The sequence below is a fragment of the Vespa velutina genome, chromosome 3, assembly GCF_912470025.1.
Source record: "Vespa velutina chromosome 3, iVesVel2.1, whole genome shotgun sequence".
Lineage (NCBI taxonomy): Eukaryota > Metazoa > Arthropoda > Insecta > Hymenoptera > Vespidae > Vespa > Vespa velutina.
Window position 1 is genome coordinate 9,118,684 of NC_062190.1, and position 22,500 is coordinate 9,141,183.

A 22,500-nucleotide genomic window follows, 5' to 3' on the forward strand; every position below is an offset into this window, starting at 1 on the left:
TAAATAAAATTTTTACTATATTTACATATATAAATAATTTTAATCTCTAATAATAACAATAACAATAACAATAAGTCCCAAAATTGGTTTTCTCGGTCGGTAAAATCGAATGAATCTATTAATATGTTACATTAAATGAAAGGAAAAACAAAAGAGGAAAAAAGAAAAGAAAAGAAAAGAAAAGAAAAGAAAAAAAAAAGAAAAAGATGGTAGAACGGATAAAAAAAAAAAAAAATAAAAATAAAAATAAAAATAAAAATAAAAAAGAATAAAATAACCACAGATTTTATTTCATTTCGTTGACCGACTTAACGATCACGAATTTCTCTTTTAATTCTTAACGCCTCGCGGCACGTGATTAAAGACCATTCCTAACGGACAATATACACGGCACGAGAGAGATCGTCAAGGTCTTTGAGCGCATATCAATGACCTAAGCTGCTTCCTTCGGCCGGCACGTTACATCAACGAGTTTAATAGCACGGCCACCAGCACATTAACTAGTTTCAACATTTACGAGTATAAAATAGACGTATAAAATATACCTATTTAAATATACTTATATAAATATTTATATGCGTATATTTTAATAATAAAACAAGAATTTCAATTGACTCAAATCAAAATTCATTTCTCCAATTAATTTTATGCACAAAATTAGATATAAAATATTAACAATTATTAATAATAATAATAAGAAAAAGAAAAAAAGATAATAATAATAATAATAATAATAATAATAATAATAATAATAATAGTCATAATAATATTATAGGATAGGTCAAAATTTATTAAATGGGTCAAATATTTCTAAATGATATTTAATATCGATCACTCTTTTCTTATTTTTAATCACATTTTAGGCTTGCGATTCTACGACACAACAGATTTGTGATTTTGCAATTTGAGAAAAAAAAAAAAAAAAACAAACAAATAAGGTAAATAATTTCAAAAAAGTTGTTTCCTTTTCTTTCTTTCTTTCTTCCCTTTTTTTTTTTTTTTTTTTATAATCTAAAAACTTTTGATCCTTTCTTTAGTAATTTACTACAGTAGTAATAATAGTAGTAACAATAACACATAATAATAATAATAAAATAATTAATACGATAAATATAAAGAAAAAAATAATAAAAATGACACCATTATCAAAGACTTATAGAAAATGGAGTCAATGAATACTATATAAACTCTTTCTCTCTTTCGCTCTCTTCTTTATTTTACTTTATTGTTTAATCTAGAAAATTCATCTGCGCGAGATACGTGACCCCATTTTGTTCTCTCTTTCTTAATTCTTTTTTTTTCTTCTTTTTTTTTTCTTTTTTTCTTTTTTAACGACTGCACCTGCAATGGTTACGCATTGTACTTTGCGATTAAATGGCCTGTCCTAGGACGAGGATAGTCTGGCCTTTGTCTTCGATCGTTTTACCTTTGCCATGTGAATAATATGCTTATGTATATATGTATATACATACATATATATATATTATATAGAGGTATATATACGTGTCCCTATATCGTGCCTATATAAAGGTTACATGTAGATTCAGAGGAAATTGACACGCCCACCCAAGCGAACTCACAATCCGCGTTAATGGCCCTCATGTTTTAACTTTGCTAAAAGGATGTCGAATTTCCGTTCTGAATATGACACCTCGAAAAAGAAAAAGAGAAAGAAAAAGAAAAACAAGCAAAGAAAAGCAAAAAAAAAAAATAATAATAATAATAAATAAATAATAATTTCGTCAAATAATTACGAAAGAAAAATATGTAAGCTATTAAATGAAATTTTTATACGTCAGTGGATTTATATTTTTAATTGATGAATATAAATCTCTTTGTTTTTTTTTAACTAATAAAAAAAAAAAAAAAAAAAAAAAAAATATTGTATCTATATGCACGACCAAGGGGAGGCACAATAATTGTTAGATAATTTTTGTTTTTTTTAAATTAATCACTCCTTTTTATAATTTATTAGACTCTAGGTATTTAAATGTTCGAAGTATTATCTTATTAGGTCAGATTTATGATTTCACAATATGAAATGAAAAATTCATTTAAAAAAGTCTCGAGACAGAATTATTGATTATTTTAATATCACCTAGAAACTTAGGGTATGTAACCAATAATAATTTAACGATCCTAATAAATGTTACTATAAAAGGACGATTGTGATCAAAAGTTCCTAGATAATATAAAAAATTAATTACTCTCCTTTATGTATCTTTAGATTTATAATCAGGCCTTTTCTTTTATCTATTAAATTTACAGTTTTACAATTTGAAAAGAATAATTCATTTTAAAAAGAATTATTGATTCCTTTAATATCACCTAGAGAAACTTTTGAACCGTATCCAGTAATAATTTGACGATCCTGATAAATGTTCCCTATAAACTACAACTGTGATCAAAAGTTCCTAGATAATTTAAAAAATTAATTACTCCGTTTTTATGAATCATTAGAATCGCGTAATAATGCTTTTTAATTTTATCTAGCATCCTTGCAGTTTTACAATTTGAAATGGAAAATTCATTTAATAAAAAGAATTATTGATTTGTAATATCATCTAGAAACTTTTGGTCCGTATCCAATAATATTTTAACGATTCTTTTAAAAGTTTCATCTAACACAATGAGAATATTTCTTTTATTTTCTGAAATGGTGAAAGATTTTTTATTATTATTATTATTATTATTTTTTTTTCCAGATAGATTTGAAACGGATGTCGTCACCATGGACGATCGAGCACCTTCCGGAGGAACGATGACATCCGCCGCTTTTAGAACACTCGCGTTCTCCGTTATGTAAACCACTCGATGTTCTCTCTCGATGCGTTCTACTCAATCAAAGTTCCCGCCTAATTCAATATTCTCATCGATCGATTCACGTTTCAATGCTTGTCCTATCCACGTATATCAGGAGTGGTTCGAAAATTTCTTTTTTTTTTTTTCACCATAGGTACATACTTTTAATTTTTTTTTTTTTTTTTTTTTTTTTTTTTTTTTTTCAAACAAACAGAATAAAGAGATTTCATTTGCGAGCCAAACGAGAGAAATAAATTATATTGGGATAAAAGTAAATAAATGAAGATGAAGATGGAAAGGATCGATCATTCTATTATTATTATTATTATTATTATTATTATTACTTAATTTTATTATTATTATTATTATTATTATTATTATTATTATTATTAATAATAATAAAATTATAAAGGAATATAAGATCGTACAGTTTTGTTAATATTTTCAAATGTCAAATACACTTAACGATTTTATAATTTTTGAGATATCAGAGAAAATAAGTTACATAAAAAAATAAATAAATAAATAAATAAATAGACGAGAATTATTTGATTGATAAGAGAATTAAAAAGAGAGAGAAGGGGGAGAGAGGGGGAGAAAAAAATATTTAAGAATACAGGACAATGCAGTTTTGTATTTTTTCATTTTCAAATGAACGAAATCGCGATTTTATCGTTCTTGTGAAAACAAAAATAAAAAAAAAATAAAAATAAAAATAAAAATAAAAAAGAAGAGAGAGAGAGAGAGAGAGAGAAATTACATAGAAAGAAAGTAGAAACAATTAAAAATTAAAGATCGGAAAACCCTTTTGATTATTAAGAAGAAGAAAATAAAAAAGACGTATATATTTTCATATTTTCATTTTTCGAATGGACTTAATCAGGATTTTGTCATTTTCGAGCGAACAACGATAAATAACATTTACATGAAAAAAAGATCTATGCAAGAGAGAGAAAAAAATTTTAAGAAAAGAAAAAATAGTAAAATAAAATAAAATAAAAAAAAAGTAATACGAGAAGATGCGGCAGTGCAGTTGGTTGATCAACGACAAAAGCCATTTAGTGAAGCCTGAACGGATCTCGAGCATGTACCCGTTGGCCTTTAAAATCTTATAATCTACTACGAAGTATAATACTTATTTCGTTCTATCTTCTGTAAATGGTATTACATACATTCGTGAATAATACCAACGGAGATTTTATCTTACGATTGTTCATCGCGTCTCTCTCTCTCTCTCTCTCTCTCTCTCTCTCTCTCTCTCGAAAAAAAAAAAATAAAAATAAAAATAAAAAAAGAAAGAAAGAAAAAAATTCAGCCTTATCTTATCTTTCGTTCACAAGGAGTTACGTTATTCACATGAAGATAATAAACGGATGAAACGAATCAATACTCGTAGAGAGAATGATCAAGTCTCTGTAAATAATTCTTTTTTTTTTTTCTTTTTCTATTTCTTTTTTTTTTTTCTTCTTTTTTTTTTTTTTTTTTAACCATACAAAAATATAATTTAAATACATATTCAATCGGACTTCAAACAAATTATAATAATTTATATTATTTGTAAATAATATTAATATCGTTGATGAGAAATATTTTGCGATTTAAAGAGAAGTAGATGATATTTATTAATCGTCTTCCTTTTTTTTTTGTTTTTTCTTTTCTTTTATTATTGAATTTTTAAACAATGAAACGTTTGTTCGATTATTGATTTATAGATCGTGACGTATTAAAGTCCACGATACGTTGATACGTCATAACGTGACATACATCCTTGTTATATTCGCTCGAAGTAAAGGAAGAAGACGATAAAAAAGAAGCCATAGAAAATCTCTATCTTCATACGCACAAAACGTTCGTTTCAAAGTCGATCGATGAGAACGCGCTACGTATTTTTCCAGGAAATAATCAATGTTCAAACACTTGCCATAAGACAGTGGATGATAATCATAAAGAATAAGACTTATCGATTGAAATTGTAAAAATTGATTATTTCTAAGAATTCGTTGCTACCACTTTAAACGGAACAATAATTTAATCTTTTTTTCTCACGTACGATAGATAGATAAATAGATAAGATCGGATAATTTTGAGGTTATAGCTTTCGTAACAATCACGATACTCGTGAAATTTTGAGGTTATAATGCATAAATGTAAGGATGGAAAATGGAATGATAGAACGATCAATGATCGATCGATTCTATTCGATAATTTACAAATGAAGATACAAAATGAAAGCATTTATTCTTTTTATTTTTCTCTTTTTCACGTGATAAAAATATGAATGAACTACAGTGGTTTTCGTATCCACCCTATCGACGTTTGGATAAATTTCAAAACTTTCGAAATTTTATTTCCGTTAAATATCCTGACCTAACGATAGGAAGTAATAAAAAATGACGACTTTAATGAATCAATTATCCTTTCTATTTTTTCCTCCAATAATTTCTATATTCCTTTCTTTTTTTTTTTTTTTGTTTCTTCTTTTTCTCTTCAAATCGTAAAACCATAATACTAAGGGATTTTTTTTTCTTCTCGACCCATTCTATAGTAATCATCGATATTTCGTTCGTTATTATATACCTACGATGCGAATTTAATAAAATTATCGGAATTACGTAAAGCGACATTCGGAGGACCTTTCCAATAACCCAGGCTCGATTGCCAATCTATTTCAGTGGTTCTCAACGCGACGTAAATAAATATTTATTACAAATTTAACAGACTTTCCTTTTTCGAATTCTAAATGTATTAACGATTTGTTGGACGTACCACTCTCGTTGCTTAGCACAAAAAGGAGGGGAGGAGGGTAACTGGTAGGATACAACGACCCCTTCCCCTAATCACCCCGTCCCACGTCTGACCGTTGTCTATAGAACTTTTGTGATAAAGGGAAGAGAAACTTTCGATAAGAGCTCTTTTGAATAATAAATAGTACATGAACTCTTCATAAGAGTAAAAGTACATCCACCCCGATACGTACATACGTACGTTCAATAATAACTATCGATCTATCATACTTCTTCTCTTAGATAATTAAACTAGAACGTCGATATATAGAAAACCTACTTTAAAACAAATCACAGCGAAATTACTACATCAAATAAGAATGAATCATAGTGGTAAAGACTTCGAGCTGGTTAATCCTTTCGTTGATAGGAAATCTATTAAACGTATATGTATATATAGATATATATACACACACACATAAATATGTGTATCTATGTTTAATTAAATTTATATATATATATATATATATATATATATATATATATAACTTTGAATTTAATTTTTCTGAATTACATAAAGTCGATAAGATATAAGACAAGAAAGTTAAGAGGCGAGTTGACCGAAAGATATAGTAGATTTCTGTTCGATCGATTGAACGAGAAAGAAGGAGAAAGAAAGAGAGGGAATGATGGGAATACTTTTATGGTGAAAAAGGAAGGAGAAACGTTGATTCTCATGCGATCGAGAACGACGAAGGTAGTCGAGAAAGAGAGAGAGAGAGAGAAATAAAGAAATAAAGAAAGAAAGAAAGAAAGAAAGAGATAGATAGTTAGATAGATAGATAGAGAAAGAGTTTGTAATGGCGAGAGACTGAAGCCGGTCCTCGCCGGTTATCAAGAACGTCTCGAGTACGTCGAGTCGGCGTGTCTCTTTCTCTTTTTCTCTGGCGCTGTAGTCGACTCCCTTTAGCCTAAAGGAGAGATCAGAGAAAGAGAGGGATCGAGAGAGAGAGAGAGAGAGAGAGAGAGAGAGAAAGAGAGAGAGAAAGAGAAAGAGAGAGAGGGAAGACGACGGTACCCGGCTGACACGATCGATTCCTATCCTCACGCGAATATGCCGGCTCTCGTACGAAGAAACTCGAAAGAACCGAATGGCGTCGGTTTATAACCCCCCTCCATTTACTAGTTTCTACCTTTTCGATATATGTGAAGTTGAAAAGAGAGAGGGAAAGAGAGAACAGATGTAAGTAAATAAAAAGAAATAAAAATAAAATAATAATAATAAAAGAGGTGAGAGAGAGAGAGAGAGAGAGAGAGAGAAAGACAGAAGGAGATTCAATAAAAGAAGGACGAAGAAGAGAGAGCACTGGCCGAGAAACGTGCTCGAGTGTATTACGCGATTACACACACACACACACACACACACACACACACACACACACACACACACACACATATGTGCACAGTAGAGAGAGAGAACCGGGGTCGCGGACTAGCGTGCTCGTTCTTCCCTTCTTTCTAACATATTCATACATACATATATATATATATATATATACACATATTATACGCAAAAATATACAGGCGCGATCGCGCGCTCGCGCTCTAGTGGCAGGCATACACACTCACTTCCTCTCGGCGTATAACTTCCACCTGCAGCCGTTTTTGATACTCCTCGCATTCGTCCTTGTACTTCTCCATTTCCTCCTTCGTCTGCCTCATCTTCTTCTTGAGGACGTCGAGAAGGGTGCCCTGTACTTGCGTCGACATGCTGTCGGCCGTGTATAAATACGTAGCTACGTATATGTACGAATGTATATATATGTGTGTATCTACGTATATCTGTATATATGTACGTTCCCTGTGTGCCTCTTCGTCTGTCGTTTGTCTGTCTCTCTGTCTGTCCGTCTAAATGACTGGACTGACTGACTGACTCCTGACTGTCTCTGTCTGTCTTTCTATCTGTTTGTGGAGCTCCTCGTAGCCTCTCTCTGTCGTCTGTCCTCAATAGAGAAACACTAACTAACTAACTAACCAACCAACCAACTAACTAACACACACGCGCCCGTACACACATATACACAACGGACACACGCACGCACGGACATACGCACGCACGCACACACACACGAAACGAGGAGTGTGCGTGGAGAACACGATGGAAGAGAAAGAGAGCAAGAAAGAACGAAGAAAGGATATATATATATATATATATATGATAGTAAGAGATAGAAAAGGTTTCTCCTTCTTAAAAAAAAAAAAAAGATTGCTCTCGTCACACAGAGGCCACACGACGCTGCGCACGGATACACGCGTTCCTCTAACAAACAACAAACTAATGTAACAACACCACGAAATAGAATCGAATATTATATTCTTCGAATCTATTATCCTTTTCCCTTTTTCTTTCTTTCTTTCTCGTTTCTTCTTCACACGCGCAAGAAGGACGACGATTGACGATTAATGCAATGACGACGACGACGACGACGACGACGACGACGACAACGACGATCAACCACCCAGCCAACCAGCTAACCGACGACGACGACGACAACGACAACGACAGCGATGAGGAATAGTAGACGTTACGAGAGTAAAACGAGGCGGCGCCGCGCGCGTTTTGCCGGATTTTAACGGAACACGAGACGCCAGAGGAGGGAGAACGACAACGACTACGATGACGATGACTACGACGACGACAACCGACTTTTTAACTTCGCGTTGAAAGAAAACACAGAGGATTTTACTTTAATATAAAAGTAAAGAGAGAAAAAAAGAGAGAGAGAGAGAAAGGGGGAAAGAGTGCTCACGAAATAGAGCGTATATCGAATAATATGCGTCCGTGTCTGTCCTCTGTTTGTCTGTATATGTATATCTCTGTGTGTGTGTGTGTATATATATATATATATAATATATATATGTATGTGTATGTGTATGTATTCGTTCGTTGATTCGTTGCCGGCGTAAACGCGATCGACTTTAATACACCGAAAACTTGAACACTGAAGAGGAAGGGAGATAAATATAGATAGATAAATAGATAAATAGATAGATAGTTAGACAGTTAGATAGATATATAACCAGCACCGAGCTGTCGCGCACTGACGACGACCACTGGCCCGCTCGTTCGCTGTTGACTGGAGAGGATCAAGATGGCCGCCCCCGGCCACTCCGCCGGACAACGCGCATGCGCATAACCTTAGCGTAGTAACAGAGAACAAACCAACGCCGACGACAAGTAGTTCCCCTTTACATCGTAGTAGTAGTAGTATTAGTAGTAGTAATGTAGTCTGTTATAGACGTAGTCGTTGTGTTACGTGTATGTGTTATGTTGTAATAGTAGTAGTAGTAGTAATAGTGTGTAGTAATCCTCGCCTTTACCGCTACGCTGCTCGAGAATCCTTCTTCCTCGTTTCTTCTTTTATTCTTCTTTCTTTCTTTCTTTTTCTTTTCTTTTTTTATAACTCCATGCTGTTTTGTTAAAGATAAATTTCTCTCTCTCTCTCTCTCTCTCATACATACATATAACCAGACTGCCTTTATATTTCTCTCTCTCTCTCTCTCTCTCTCTCTCTCTCTCTCTCTATATATATATATATATATATATATATATATATATGTACATCATATTCTTTCCCTCAGTATTATCTATTTTATTTTCGTCCTATGAAAAATCGTTGACATGTAAAAAAACTTCTCTCTTTCTGTCTGGAGTTTTCTCTTTCTCTTTTTTCTCTTTTTCTTTCTCTCTCTACTGCTCTTGTTTCTCTTCCTCTCGCTAGAGGCGCGAGGTGGGGCGAACTCGAAGTATTGCTACGCCGATCGACGTGTCGCCGCGCGCGCAAAACTATATACTCCCGGAAATACCGCGCCCGCAAGACCGAGCGCGCCCAACCGTTTGAATCAGCTCATCGAATAACAATCTTCATGCATTGCCCCTTCCGGTTACTAAAGATTTTCTTTTCTTTTATTTTATTCTATTTTATATTAATATTTTATTTTGTTTTATATTCTTTCCTTAGTGTCTCTTTTTTTTTTTTCCTATCCAAATTCTAAATCGAAATATTACTATAATATTATATAAAGATTATTCGCCTAAATTCGATTATCTTCATTCGTAATTATAATTTATTATTATTATTATTATTATTATTATTATTATTATTATTATTATTATTATTATTATTATTGTTATAATTATCATCATCATCATCATCATCATCATCATCATCATCATTCTTGTAAATTTTTCTTCGAATGTTCCCGCCAAACTTAATAATCCAATAAATCTTATACGATCGAGAGTAGTAAACAAGTGAAATGATTAGGTTCGAAAAACTCTTACTAGGAAGTACGGTAACCGGTTCGCGCATAGGTCGAATACTTTTCTAGAACATGACGATTATATAGGGGGCTGGGTAGGGGAGGAGAGTATCACAGGGGGAGAGAAGAAGGTGAGGTAAAAAATTATGTCTCGTAGATTAATAACAAACACGATCTTACGTAAATGATTATTTTCGCGTAATCGTGACACTGAGAGATAGATATAGACGAATCCACGTTGGAAAACCGGTTTTGTTACTCTGAACGAAATATTACGGCATACTCGTCCATATATACATATATATGCACACACATATACACACTTATTTATAAGGTTTATATACATGTACAAATATATGTATATCTATTTTCGTCAATCGTACGGATGGTCCACAAGAGATCAAAAAAAGATATAAAAAGAAATTGACGAGTTCTCGAGGGTTGTATGATTTCTAAATTTAAAAAAAAAAAAAAAAAAAAAAAAAAGAAGAAAAAAATAACTGCGACTAGTCGAGGAACGGGCCGAAAAGTCCCTGGATCGATTAAAAATGTTCCTAGGCTATTTGAAAAATCGATTAATGACGTGACATTTGCTATCAATTTCTTTTTCTTTTTCTTTTTTTTGTTTGTACTTTGTAAAATCACAATTATCGCGAGACTAAAATGATCCAGAAAGCATCAATTGATCTTTCATATTCTAGACTAGGGAATTTTGTTTCTTCAGTTACGAACTTTTTTATCATGATCATGAGATCTTCGAGGAATTAAAATTACGCGTTTACGCTTGTCTCTTACATACTTTTTCATATTTAGTATATAATATAATATATTGAGATTTTTGATCGAGAAAAGTTCGAGGTCAAATCGATCGTCGATTAATATATCGATTAATATATCGATTGAGAGGAGTATATCGTTGCGTGTCCTTAATTAAAGAGAATTTGCATGAGATGTTATTGCAAAATTTTTTCCTTTCTTTTTTTTTTTCTCGAAACATTTAAGTTCACACTTTAAGGTTGCTTGTTGTATCGCATAGAATATCGCGATATATGGAACATTAATGGTGGGAGGTAAGCAAAAGAGTTCTCTCGGTCATCGTCTAACTCCATTAAGCTCGTCAACCTACTTAAGAAGTTAAATTGACACGAGCGTGAATACGATGGCTTTAAAATGCGAATCTCGTGGATGATGGGAACACGTGATCGTAGAATTATATTCGATCGATCCTGTTACGTCAGTTTGTTCAATTATGCAATTAAAAAAAAAAAAAAAAGGAAAAAGAAAAAAAAAAATAAATAAATAAATAACAATAATAAAAATAAAAAAAGGAAGAAAAGAAAAAAGAAAAATACTAACTGAAAAGATTAATTATACAAAAGTAAAAGTGTAAAATTAAAGTGTAATAGATCTTTCCTATCGTTATACGAATTTTACAAAATGAAATTATAAAAAGTTTGTTTATCTGAAAAGAGCAATAAAAAATAAACCAATTTTAAACAAAAAGAAATAAATAAAAGGAAGAAAAAAAGAAAAAAGAATAGAAACGAAATAAAGTTCGTTTGACCTTTGTATCGATAATAGATTCGTATTTTTATCGTTAGTCGAATATTAATCAATCGTGGTGTGACTCGACGAATCGATCGAAACTTTTGAACAATGATAATATTCATTGCACCACGTCGATTTAATAACGTCAACCAACCACCCCGATTAAAGAAAGTACACGGTGTAAACTGTAAAAGGAATGTTTATTTCAATTTGGTATGACGCACGTTTGTTGTACGTCATCGAATAGGAACGTCGAGAGCATCGTGATAACTCTATACTCGCGTATGACTCGAAATAAGACAAAGATAACATTCCTTATTAAAATTTTACAAAATTGATATTCTTTCTCACAGCCTTAATTTATATATTTATATATTTGTATATATATATATATATATATATATATATATATATATATATACTAATATTAAATATTAAATATTAATATAACTAATTTATTTAACAAATTTCATAAATTTATTATATATATATATATACATTATATTATAAATTTATTTTATATATATATATATATATATATATATATAAGTGATTGTAATAATAGTGAACAATAGGTGACATAAAAAATGGCTTGATAATATATTTTCTTTATTTGATATTCTAGAATTTATTTAAACCCTGACATATAAGATTTTAATGTTAAATAAATAATATGATTTCAAATCAAGTCAGATCAAATAAAAAAAAAAATTGAAAAAGAACAAAAGGTAAAAAAAGAAAAGAAAAGAAAAACAAAAAAAAAAAGAAAAAATGAAACATATATTTACTCTTCGAAAGTAGTATCGATCGTTCAGATTCTTTTTGCCCGGTTGTTACTAAGCATTACTAAGCTCGCGACAAATGTTTTACTAGTCTCTTGAGAAACCTTACATATATACTTCGTTGTTCTATTTCGAAGCACGTACGACATGTACATATAGTCTTTTCTACATTTTTTCTTCGAACTTAATCTTCACTTCACATTAATTTATTACGAAAAATACACGAACACATTGTACATATTGTATTATGATAAAGGGGCAAAAAAAGAAAAAAAAAGAAGAGACGTAAACAAAAAACATTATGTAAATATTTAATTCAATAAATAAAAAAGTGCATGCTAAAAATAATATATATATATATATATATATATATGCTTAAAAAAAAAAAATAAATAAATAAAATGAAGCACGTAGAAAAAAGAAAAATACTATGAAAAATTAAATTAACGAACGACGAATTTTTATTTAAAAAAAATAATATATATATATGTATATATCTTTTTTTTAACATTATATATTATATATTTATTAATACATTGTAATATACAATACATAATTAATATATAATATATATTATAATATATTTTATAATATATAATATATAATACAATATTATATATTCTAACACTATATATATATATATATATATATAATTATTATTAAATATATATATATATATATAATTGGGAGTGGCCATTGGCATATCACTATTATACGAAAAATATTTTAATAAGATTTTATGTGAGGTTATAACTTGTTATGTCACATCCGTTGTACGGTATTTGTTGTCATGCTCGAGTACTTTTTATTTCTTTCTCTCTCTCTCTTTCTTTCTCTCTCTTTCTCTCTCTCTCTCTCTTTATAATAGCAACAGTGACGAGATAGTAATCAACGTTATAGCAGAGTTGTTCTATAAAATGTCAGCAACTATTCTTTTTTTTTTTGTTTTCTTCTTCTTTTCTCTCTTTTTTTTTTGTTTTCTTATCTCTCATAAATCGATGAAAGATTTATAATAAATTACTTATTACGATTTTTTATTTGAAAAAGTTGTCTTAACCTTTAAGTAAGAACTGATGACGCATATTCGAAAGAACGTTCGAAACAAAGTTGCTGATACTGAGAATGTTAACGTAGCAACGAGCGTGACGAAGTAAGGGAGACGAACTTTCAAGGATGTCGTCCCTTCATGGAACTTTTAACGTTTTATTACATTGTAAGAAACATAACCTCTAAAGCGTAGAAGCCAAATAAAGGCTAGATGAACGTCATCAACTATTACGTTTTTGAAAAAAAAAATATATATATATATATATGTTATGCAGAATGGTCTAAAAGTTCTTAAATGATTATAAAAATGAATTATCATTTTTCGAGATTTTTAAGATTCGTAGTTAAGCTTGTAATTTTATAATATATAAAAGAAAAAAAAAAAAAGAAAAATAGTAATAATAATAATATTAATAATAATAATGATAAAAACGAAGTCTAAGTAATCTCGAAAAGTGATAACAAATTTTTAAAATCATCTAGTAACATTTGACCAATTTCGAAACATTTGGTCGAATCAATATATATTATATATTTAATCTTTTGAAAATATTATATATATGATTATCTCCTAAGAACATTTGACTCATCAAAAAACTTTTGATCCAACCTGTCTCTATATATTTAATATCTGCTATATATTTAACATTTTCAATATCTATTGTAATCTCTTCAGTTGATTATCGATTTAATTTTATTACCTATCCCGTATCATTATTTTCCGACGTGACGTATCAATAACGTCATACTAATATCCAGTTCTATTCATCTATACAAAATTTGAACAGTTCTTTTTTTTTTATTTTAATTCTAAACCTTTCAATTGTCTTATTAAAACGTAATTTAAGAAACTATAACAACGATTGTATTTTATAATTAATATAAAAGAAGGAAAAAAAAAGAAAAATGATCACAATTGTTTAAAGTGATCGATATTAAAGACAATTAACTTTCTAACCTCAAATAATCCTGAACACGTTCAAACACGAGTGTGTATGATGGAGTATTAATAACGATTGTATTTTATAATTAATAAAAAGGAAAGAAAGAAAAAAAAAAAACAAAAAGAACAAAGAAAAGAAAAATCGATCGCAATTATTCAAAGCGATCGATTTACAAAAAGACAAAACAATTTCCATCCTAACCTCAAACAATCGTGAACACGTGTAAAGCGAGCATGTACGATGAAAGAATGTTTTAAAAGTTGGATAAAAAAATATAAACACATAAGAGCTTGAGACCTCTAATGATTGATCAGAGCAATACAAAAGGATTTATATTAAAACAATATATGAAAGAAGAAAAAGAAAAATTTATAGCGGATATTCGAAATTCTTTCTCTCAAATTCGAAGGAATTTATATTTTCTTGCAAAAGAGAAAAGGAGAAAAAGAAAGAGAAAGAGAGAGAAAGAGAGAGAGTGTGTGTGCGTATATGTATATGTATACGTAAAATACGCACACATATGAAAGAAAATGACGTTTAGGAAAATTTATTCCTGAACGCGTTCCGGGTGGTTCGCTTACGCAAGCAAGCAAAAGACTCCCCCGACATTCCGTTCCAACCCCCGCCATACCATCGCCACAGCCGCCAACACTACTTACCCCAGCAACCCCCACCCACCCTCTCTTTCCCTTCTCTCAACGAGTTCCAAATAAAAAAGACGCAAGACGGCTGGATCCGCGGCTTATTTTTAGATCATGTGCCAAGGAGAAAGATAAAGAGAGAGAGAGAGAGAGAGAGAGAGAGAGAGAGAGAGAGAGAAAGAGGGAGAGAAAGAGAGAGAGAAAGAGAGAGAGAGAGAGAGCATGTGTTTGGCTAACACTGTGCAAGATGCAAGACTTGCTTGCTTGCTTGCTTGATTCGACGTTGTTACCAAAAAAAGAAGCCTGCCTGCCTGCCTGCCTGCCTGGCTGCCTTTGGTGCTACATCACGTTTATTATTCTTCCCGTCCCCTTTTGAAAATAAAATAAAAAAATAAGAAAAAAAAAAAAAAGAAAGAAAGGAAAAAGGAAAAAAAATAAAAAAAAAATAAATAAAGAAAAGTGGACGGACCGAAAGTTATCGGCGAATGATATATAAAGAATCGCGTTTAATTAATATCATTTAATTAAATTTAAAATGAAAGAAGATAAATTTCTTTCTCGTCGAATTATTCGATTATAATAAAAACTTTTTCAATTCAATTTATTCATTAAAATCGCACCGTTCCTTGGCCTTTTCGAGCTAATTTGTTTTTTTTTGTCCATCCATACCCCATACCACCTATCTCGCTTGCTGATAGCGATATTACAAATCTAAGAAATTTTTTTACGATTCGCCACAAGAAAAAAAAAAGTAAAAGAAAAAGAGAAATAAATGCCTTGAAATATTTGGAAACGGCGTAGTAATCGATGTGTCAGAAATATGTCATACGGGAGAACTTTTCTCTCTCTCTCTCTTTCTCTCTCTCTCGTTCAAATTCCCCCGGATTAGTATTTATGAGAATTTTTTTCGACGTTAACAATCGGGTCGCCATCTGTCGTACGTTTCGTGATACTCATTCCTCTCAGATTAAATCCATCATTTAATACGTCCTTATAAAAATTCCATTTTCGTTTTCTATCTTTTTTTCTTCTCCTTTTCTTTTCTTTTTCTTTCTTGCTTTCGTTTCACTTTTTTATCTCTTTCTTTTTTCTTTTTTTTTTCATGTACAAAACGAAATTACAAAATGGCCGACGATCAAATTTTTATATTTCATGAATTCGATATAAATATTCTCTCTTTCTCTTTCTCTCTCTCTCTCTCTCTCTCTCTCTCTCTCTCTTTCTGTTTCTGCGGAATATGATTTATTTATTATTATTATAATTATTATTTTTTTTTTCAAGAGATACGACTAGTCGAAGAGATTATTACGTCAGTGTAAAGAAGTTCTTATTATAATTCTATTATAGGCGGTATTGGTTTTTTAAGATGAGGATGTAACGGCGTACGCTTTATCGTTCTTGTTTGGATTCGTTAGAAAAATGACCTCTTTTTTTCTTTTTTTTGTTCTGTTCTTTTTCTTTTTTTTTTTTTTTCTTTTTACTTTCGTTTTCTACGAAATACCTCGTAAATCAATCTCGGTGAACAGGATAAAGATATCGAAAACGTTTATATTACCATTGTTCTTTTACGATAATTCTCGCTTCGTAATTCCAATAATTATTATTATTATTATTGTTGTTATTATTATTATTATTATTATCATTATCATTATCATTATCGTTTTACTCGAACGATTTGAACTTTGTACGATAGAACGATGAACAGTATTATTTTGCATCATCTTCTCTCCTCATTGATATCATTCGAATATAATGTGACATGGATTTTATATATATATATATATGTATGTACACACACACACACACACACACACACACACACATATATAATGAGTATCATTTGAAACAGTATGTATAAATAGAGTACGAGTAAATATGGCGAGGTTTCAAATAGACGAAATACATGGTCACGTAATCGACGCCTACAACGATCGCCATATTAAATAAATTCAAAAAAAAAAAATTAATCGTCTACGAGGAAGACATGTTATTTACATATATTTATACGTGATGTATTAAATCGATGGAATTATTAATCTCTAATAAATCAAATATTAAAGGAAGTTAAAGAGAAAGAATGAGAGAGAAAGACAGAGAGATAGAGAACGATGATGATTGAAAAAAGCCGATCAAATATTTATTCGGGTCGATTTTTAAATAGGACCATGAGCTTTGTTTGGCCCGTTTTATCGTGAAGGCTGTTTTATGTGTGATGCAATCATCAACAAGGTCACGCATTCCTGTCGTATGGGTTGGACGATAAAGAGAAAGAAAAAGAAAAAAAAAAAAAAAATCCAAAAAGAAAAAAGGAAGAAAAAAAAACAAATGGAAAAGGAAGAAAAAGAAGAAATTAATGATGGAAATAAGAAATTAAAATAATGACCAACTGACCCGTTTCAGCTGATTGCCCATGATATTTTGTAATTCGTTCCTAATCAGACTGAACTTCATCATGGTATCGCTGGAGAATATAGAACAGCCAAATGCTAATCCAGGATAATCGGCGCATCTCTTTCGTCTTCTGGCCTCTCTCTCGGCTTGTACCTCGGTCCTTTCGCTTGGACACCTTAATTTCGCCAATTCGGCCAATTCAGGATCCTCCTCGACGTTGGTAGACTCATCGTCGGAATTACCATCCCCACGAGCCCTCGCGACCGCGTGCTCGGGCTCGTCGTATATGTCGATGAAAAATTTATCATTCGTTAATAATAAATCATCGTAATCGTGATAATTTGTATTTTCCTTCGTACGAATATCATCGAATATCTCATCGATATTGTCATTAATTTCCTCTTTGATTTCTGTTACGTTTAATTGGTCGTCCCAGCCACGTGGGTTCGAAACGAGCGTTTGAATTTCCCGCGAGAAACCTTTCTCGTAAACCTTCTTCAAATCCTTATTCCTACGATCAATGTCATTTGACTTCTCGTCATTGTCATTATAAATGAGATTATAATCGTCGTCATTTTTATCATCATTTCGTATTTCAATATTTACGTCCGGGCTACACTGCGCGAGCCTCTGTCGGACGTTCGTGTTCTCATTGTTCTCGTTATATTTATTATCGTCGGTCGTCTTTCCTGCAATTGTTGTTTCGGAAATTGTTGTCAGTTGGGTTGCCGTTGACGTTGCTGTTGTCGCTGATATTGTCGTTGTTTTATTAGATTTGACATCCTCCTTATTATTAGCTTCAATTCTTTTCGACAAGGAATCACGCAACCAATGGGTACCCAACGACGTTGGTTGCTCCAATAAAACGTTGTTATCCTCGAGGACATTATTGTTATTATTGTTGCCATTATTATTATTATTATTATTATTATTATTATTGTTATTATTGTTGTTGTTTGCTATTATTGTTGGTGTTGTCGTTATTGTTGTTGTTGTTGTTATACCGGTAGGGCCACACTGCGCGGGTCCTCTGCCGGATACCTCGAAACGTCTACGCGTCGAGTGACGCGGGTGATGCTGATGACCGCGACGTCTCGCGGTCGACGCCGGCAAATGTTCCATGATCGTGATGATCCTGGATGAAACATGCACCAGATTAACCAACGTATAATTACAACGACGACGACGACGACGACAATGACGACGACGACGGCAACGACGACGACGAAAACGACAGCGACGACGACGACGACGACGAATCAACGATTATTATTATTATTGTTGTTGTTGCTGTTATTATTATTATTATTATTACTATTGTTTTTATTATTATTATTATTATCGACGAATTTAAGACGAGTTAATATAATAAAACGACGAGCGACGAATTAATCGGGAATTATTTTTTCGTCGTTAATTACGAAAACAGGAGAAAAATCGTGTCTTTCCTTAGCAGCAGCGCGCGCGCTACTTTGCGACGTGTCGTCGTGCTGAGCTGCACTCACGTCTTGATTCTCTCTCTCTCTCTCTCTCTCTCTTTCTCTCTTTTCTCTCCTTCTCTATCTCTCTTTCTCTCTCTCGCTCTCGTCTTTCTATATCTATCTCGCTCGCTCGCACGCTCACCGCATAAGCCCTACCGCCATTTTGTCTGTCACTGGCTCTCTCGCGCGACACGTTTCTGCAGTCGCGCCCGCCGTTCACCACGCAAAGTTTCTCCCCACTCCGTCTCTCATTTTCTCACAATATCAGTCTATCTCTTTCTTTCTCTCTCTATTTCTCCATCATTCTCTTTACGATCTTAACGCCCTCTATGGGACACCTCGTCCCCTCCTCAATCCCCTCTTATACCTTCACTACACGACAAGCTACAATTCGGGTTAACCCCTCCTCTATCTATCTACCCACCCGCCCACCCACCCACCAACGACGCGATACCGACGAATCCTCACGAACCTCGCCGAAATAAACATCCGACGACGTTCGTGCGCGATTTCTAAACACGAACTGCGTTCAACGCGATGGAAGAGATCTCTCTCTCTTTCTCTTTCTTTCTCTCTCTCTCTCTCTCTCTCTCTCTCTCTCTCTCTCTCTCTCTCTTTCTCGTAAGCATATGAGTGTCACGAGTATCTATCGAAGCGACATCTACATTATTCGAAATAAAGTGCTAGTTCGGCGAACGCTAGCAGCGCCAACTGACGGCACTAATTCTATATCACTCCCCGCCATTTTTCAAATTTTCTTATATGTTTTCTTCTTATACGTAGATACCTCCAAATAATATATATATATATTTTTTTTATTATATACAATTAGATGTACGTTAATATATATTCTTTTTAATATATATATATTTTTTTATAATTTTATAATTTTTGTTATAATTTTTATCTATCCGAAATCCTCTTCTTTTTTTTTTTTCTTTATACCAGACGATAACCAACGTTGGGACTTGCTTGATCTCGGAAAATTGAGTGTTACAAAGTGTACTTACGTTCTGTAGAGCCTTATCTTTCTCTTCCAATTTTGCGTTAACCTGCATAAGTGCTTCCTGGGTCTGATCGAGATCGTTCTCGATAGTCTGGATCTTTTTTTGTAATGCACGTGCCTCTTCCTCGGCCTATATCAATAAGAGCAAGAATTACTATCATAAATCTGATAAAACTATTTTAATCCATTCGAGAGTGCATATGTTCTTAACTTAAAAAGAAAAACAAAAAAAAAAGAACAGAAAATTAAATAAAAAAGAAAGAAAAAAATAAGTTTTGGATTATTAAAACAGCGACATCGTTGAAATTAAAATTTCTTGTTTTGTTTCTTTTCTTATTTTCTTTATCTTTTTTTTTTTTTTTTTTTTTTTTTTTTTTTATTATTTTATCTTAAGGATCGATAATAATTAGAAGATTTCACGAGGATACTAGCCTTCTCGGCACGTGCATTGGCATCGCGAGCCTGTTGCTCACAGAGCAAGGCGCGATCCATCGCATTATCCTTCTCCAACTTCATTCCCTGCATCTTCTTCTTGATCGCGTCCATGATGCTGCTTTTGTTGCCTCACTCACGTTGGTCACGAAAAATATCTGCTTTGAAAAAAAAAAATATATATTATTTGATTATTTACAAATTATTTATTATACCAATAATCAATATATGTATATACATATATTCATATATTTATATATATACTTATTTCTTTTAGTTAATAATATAAACATATATTTATATTATATTATTAGCGCAACATTATAATATATTATAAAATTAATATTATATATATATATATATATATATATATATATATATATCTTAAAAAAAAAAGAAAAAGATAAAATCTAAAAACAAAAATCTCAAAAAAGCAAAGAAAAAAAAAAAATGAAACAAGAAAGAAAAAATATCCTTTCGGTCTCGGATCTTTTTTTTTTCTTCATACTTTCTTTTTTCTCTTCCTTCTTTCCTCCGTCTCGAAGTTACAAAATATAAAAAGTATAATAAATAAACGATGAAATAAAATAATATGATAGAAAATTTAATCGAAAACTTTTAAACGTTCACGCCGAATCGATGTTTATAATTAGCGGAGTGATGTTAGATACAACCAAACTCGTATCCTCTATTAATAGATCAAACACGCAATAGACACGATAGGAGCTAAGCTAAACGTTGTTGTTGTTCCCTCTTCTCTCTCTATCTCTTTTCTTTTTCTTCTTCTTCTTTCTTCCCTTCTTCTTCTTCTTCTTCTTCTATTATTTCTTCGAAAGATATTAGGAAAAAATTTGTCTAATCTCGCAAGGAAGAAGATTAATTTCAAAGTGTCGAAGTCGAATCGTCTTCTGTATTTGTTGATTGGTTATTTGGTTGGTTGTTTGGTTGGTTGTTTGGTTGGTTGGTTGGTTAGTTGTACGGCTGCTGGAGATCCAGAGAGCTATGGTATGCGCGTCGTCGTCCTCAGGAGCGTTCAGGAGGAGAGGAGGAAAATAAAAGTCAGTCGCGGCCGCATTCAGGTTTTATCCGATCGTTTCTCCGAGCTCCGTCGAGCGAGCGAGCGAGCTTAAGCGGCCAGTAATCGACGTGCCCGCAAAGAAACCCTCTCTTCCACTTCTACGATCCTAGCCCCCTTCCCCTCCCCTTCCTTTCTCCATGTCTATCCTCCCCTTGTCTTTCTTCTTTCGCTAAGATTTCTCTCTCTCTCTCTCTCTCTCTCTCTCTCTCTCTCTCTCTCTTCTCTCTTTATATATATATATTATATCTCTTTATTATATTATATATAATATACATATAAATAAATAAATATTAAATATATATATATATATATATATATATATATATATATATATATATATATATATATATATATATATATATATATATATATATATATATATATATATATATATATATATATGAAACGTACACAAATTAAATGAATTAAGTTCATTTTTTTTTAATTTCTTGGCCTTCGAATAAAAAAAAATTTCAATTCAAAAGTCAAACTGATTAACACCACGATCTAATATAAATTCAAAATTTTTATATATGATATAATTTTATTTTAAATATATTGAATTATATAATATCGTATGTAAAATATATATATTATATATATTTATAATATAATGCATTATTTATATATATATATTTTTTAATATATAATTTGATATTAATATTAATACATTAAATTATGTACAGGATGGATTAAAAGTTTTTGTTTGATCGATTGAAGATAAATTAAATATTTTAAAGTTTCTTTCGTGAGTTAATGCATGTTCAAATTTTAAAACGTAAAACTATTTAGCTTAGCTCGTCAAAACTAGTATTAACCTTAATTGAAAAAGAATGATGATTTTACGAGATCTTAAATTAATCTTCACAAACGTTCAGAAACTTTTGATTATTATTTAATAACATACATCGATCATCCTGAAATAAAATCGTGATTTTATTTTCGTACGAAGAAGAGATATGAATATAAAAGAGAACCAAAATAAAAAAAAAAAAACAAAGAAAGCAAAGCAGGAAAAGAAAAAAAAAAGAGAATAAAAAATGCTCGGATTAAATTCCTTTCATCTTTTCTATTTTTTTTTTTTTTCTTTTTTTTCTTTTCGCACAGAATTGAACGAAGAAGGAATTAAGCATAAAAATATTTATAAAACTTAACAAAAAAAAATATATATATATATATTAATATAGGGTGGCCACTGAGAGATTGAATGATATAAAATAAAAATAACTTTTATTGAATGCATACCTTGGCCACCTATATATATATATATATATATATATATATATAAATCATATATAATGT

At 31.3% G+C, this 22,500-nt stretch overlaps 1 protein-coding gene across 27 annotated transcripts in view; it reads right to left on the reverse strand.

Moving 5' to 3' along the window:
* The window catches only part of LOC124947877 (tropomyosin Per a 7.0102), a 53,263-nt gene that overhangs the window by 25,642 nt on the left and 5,121 nt on the right, over positions 1-22,500 (reverse strand). For 8 of the 27 annotated variants that reach the window (XM_047490609.1, XM_047490615.1, XM_047490608.1 and 5 more), the window contains exons 2-3: positions 20,121-20,278; positions 19,693-19,818 (exon numbers count right to left, since the gene is read on the reverse strand). In XM_047490609.1, coding sequence (XP_047346565.1) covers positions 19,693-19,818; positions 20,121-20,234 — 240 coding nt within the window. In that variant the 5' untranslated portion in view covers positions 20,235-20,278. Of the gene's footprint in view, positions 1-7,154; positions 8,672-17,201; positions 19,106-19,692; positions 19,819-20,120; positions 20,279-22,500 lie in introns of those variants that run through there. The other 19 variants (XM_047490597.1, XM_047490596.1, XM_047490594.1 and 16 more) reach the window with 17 other exon arrangements.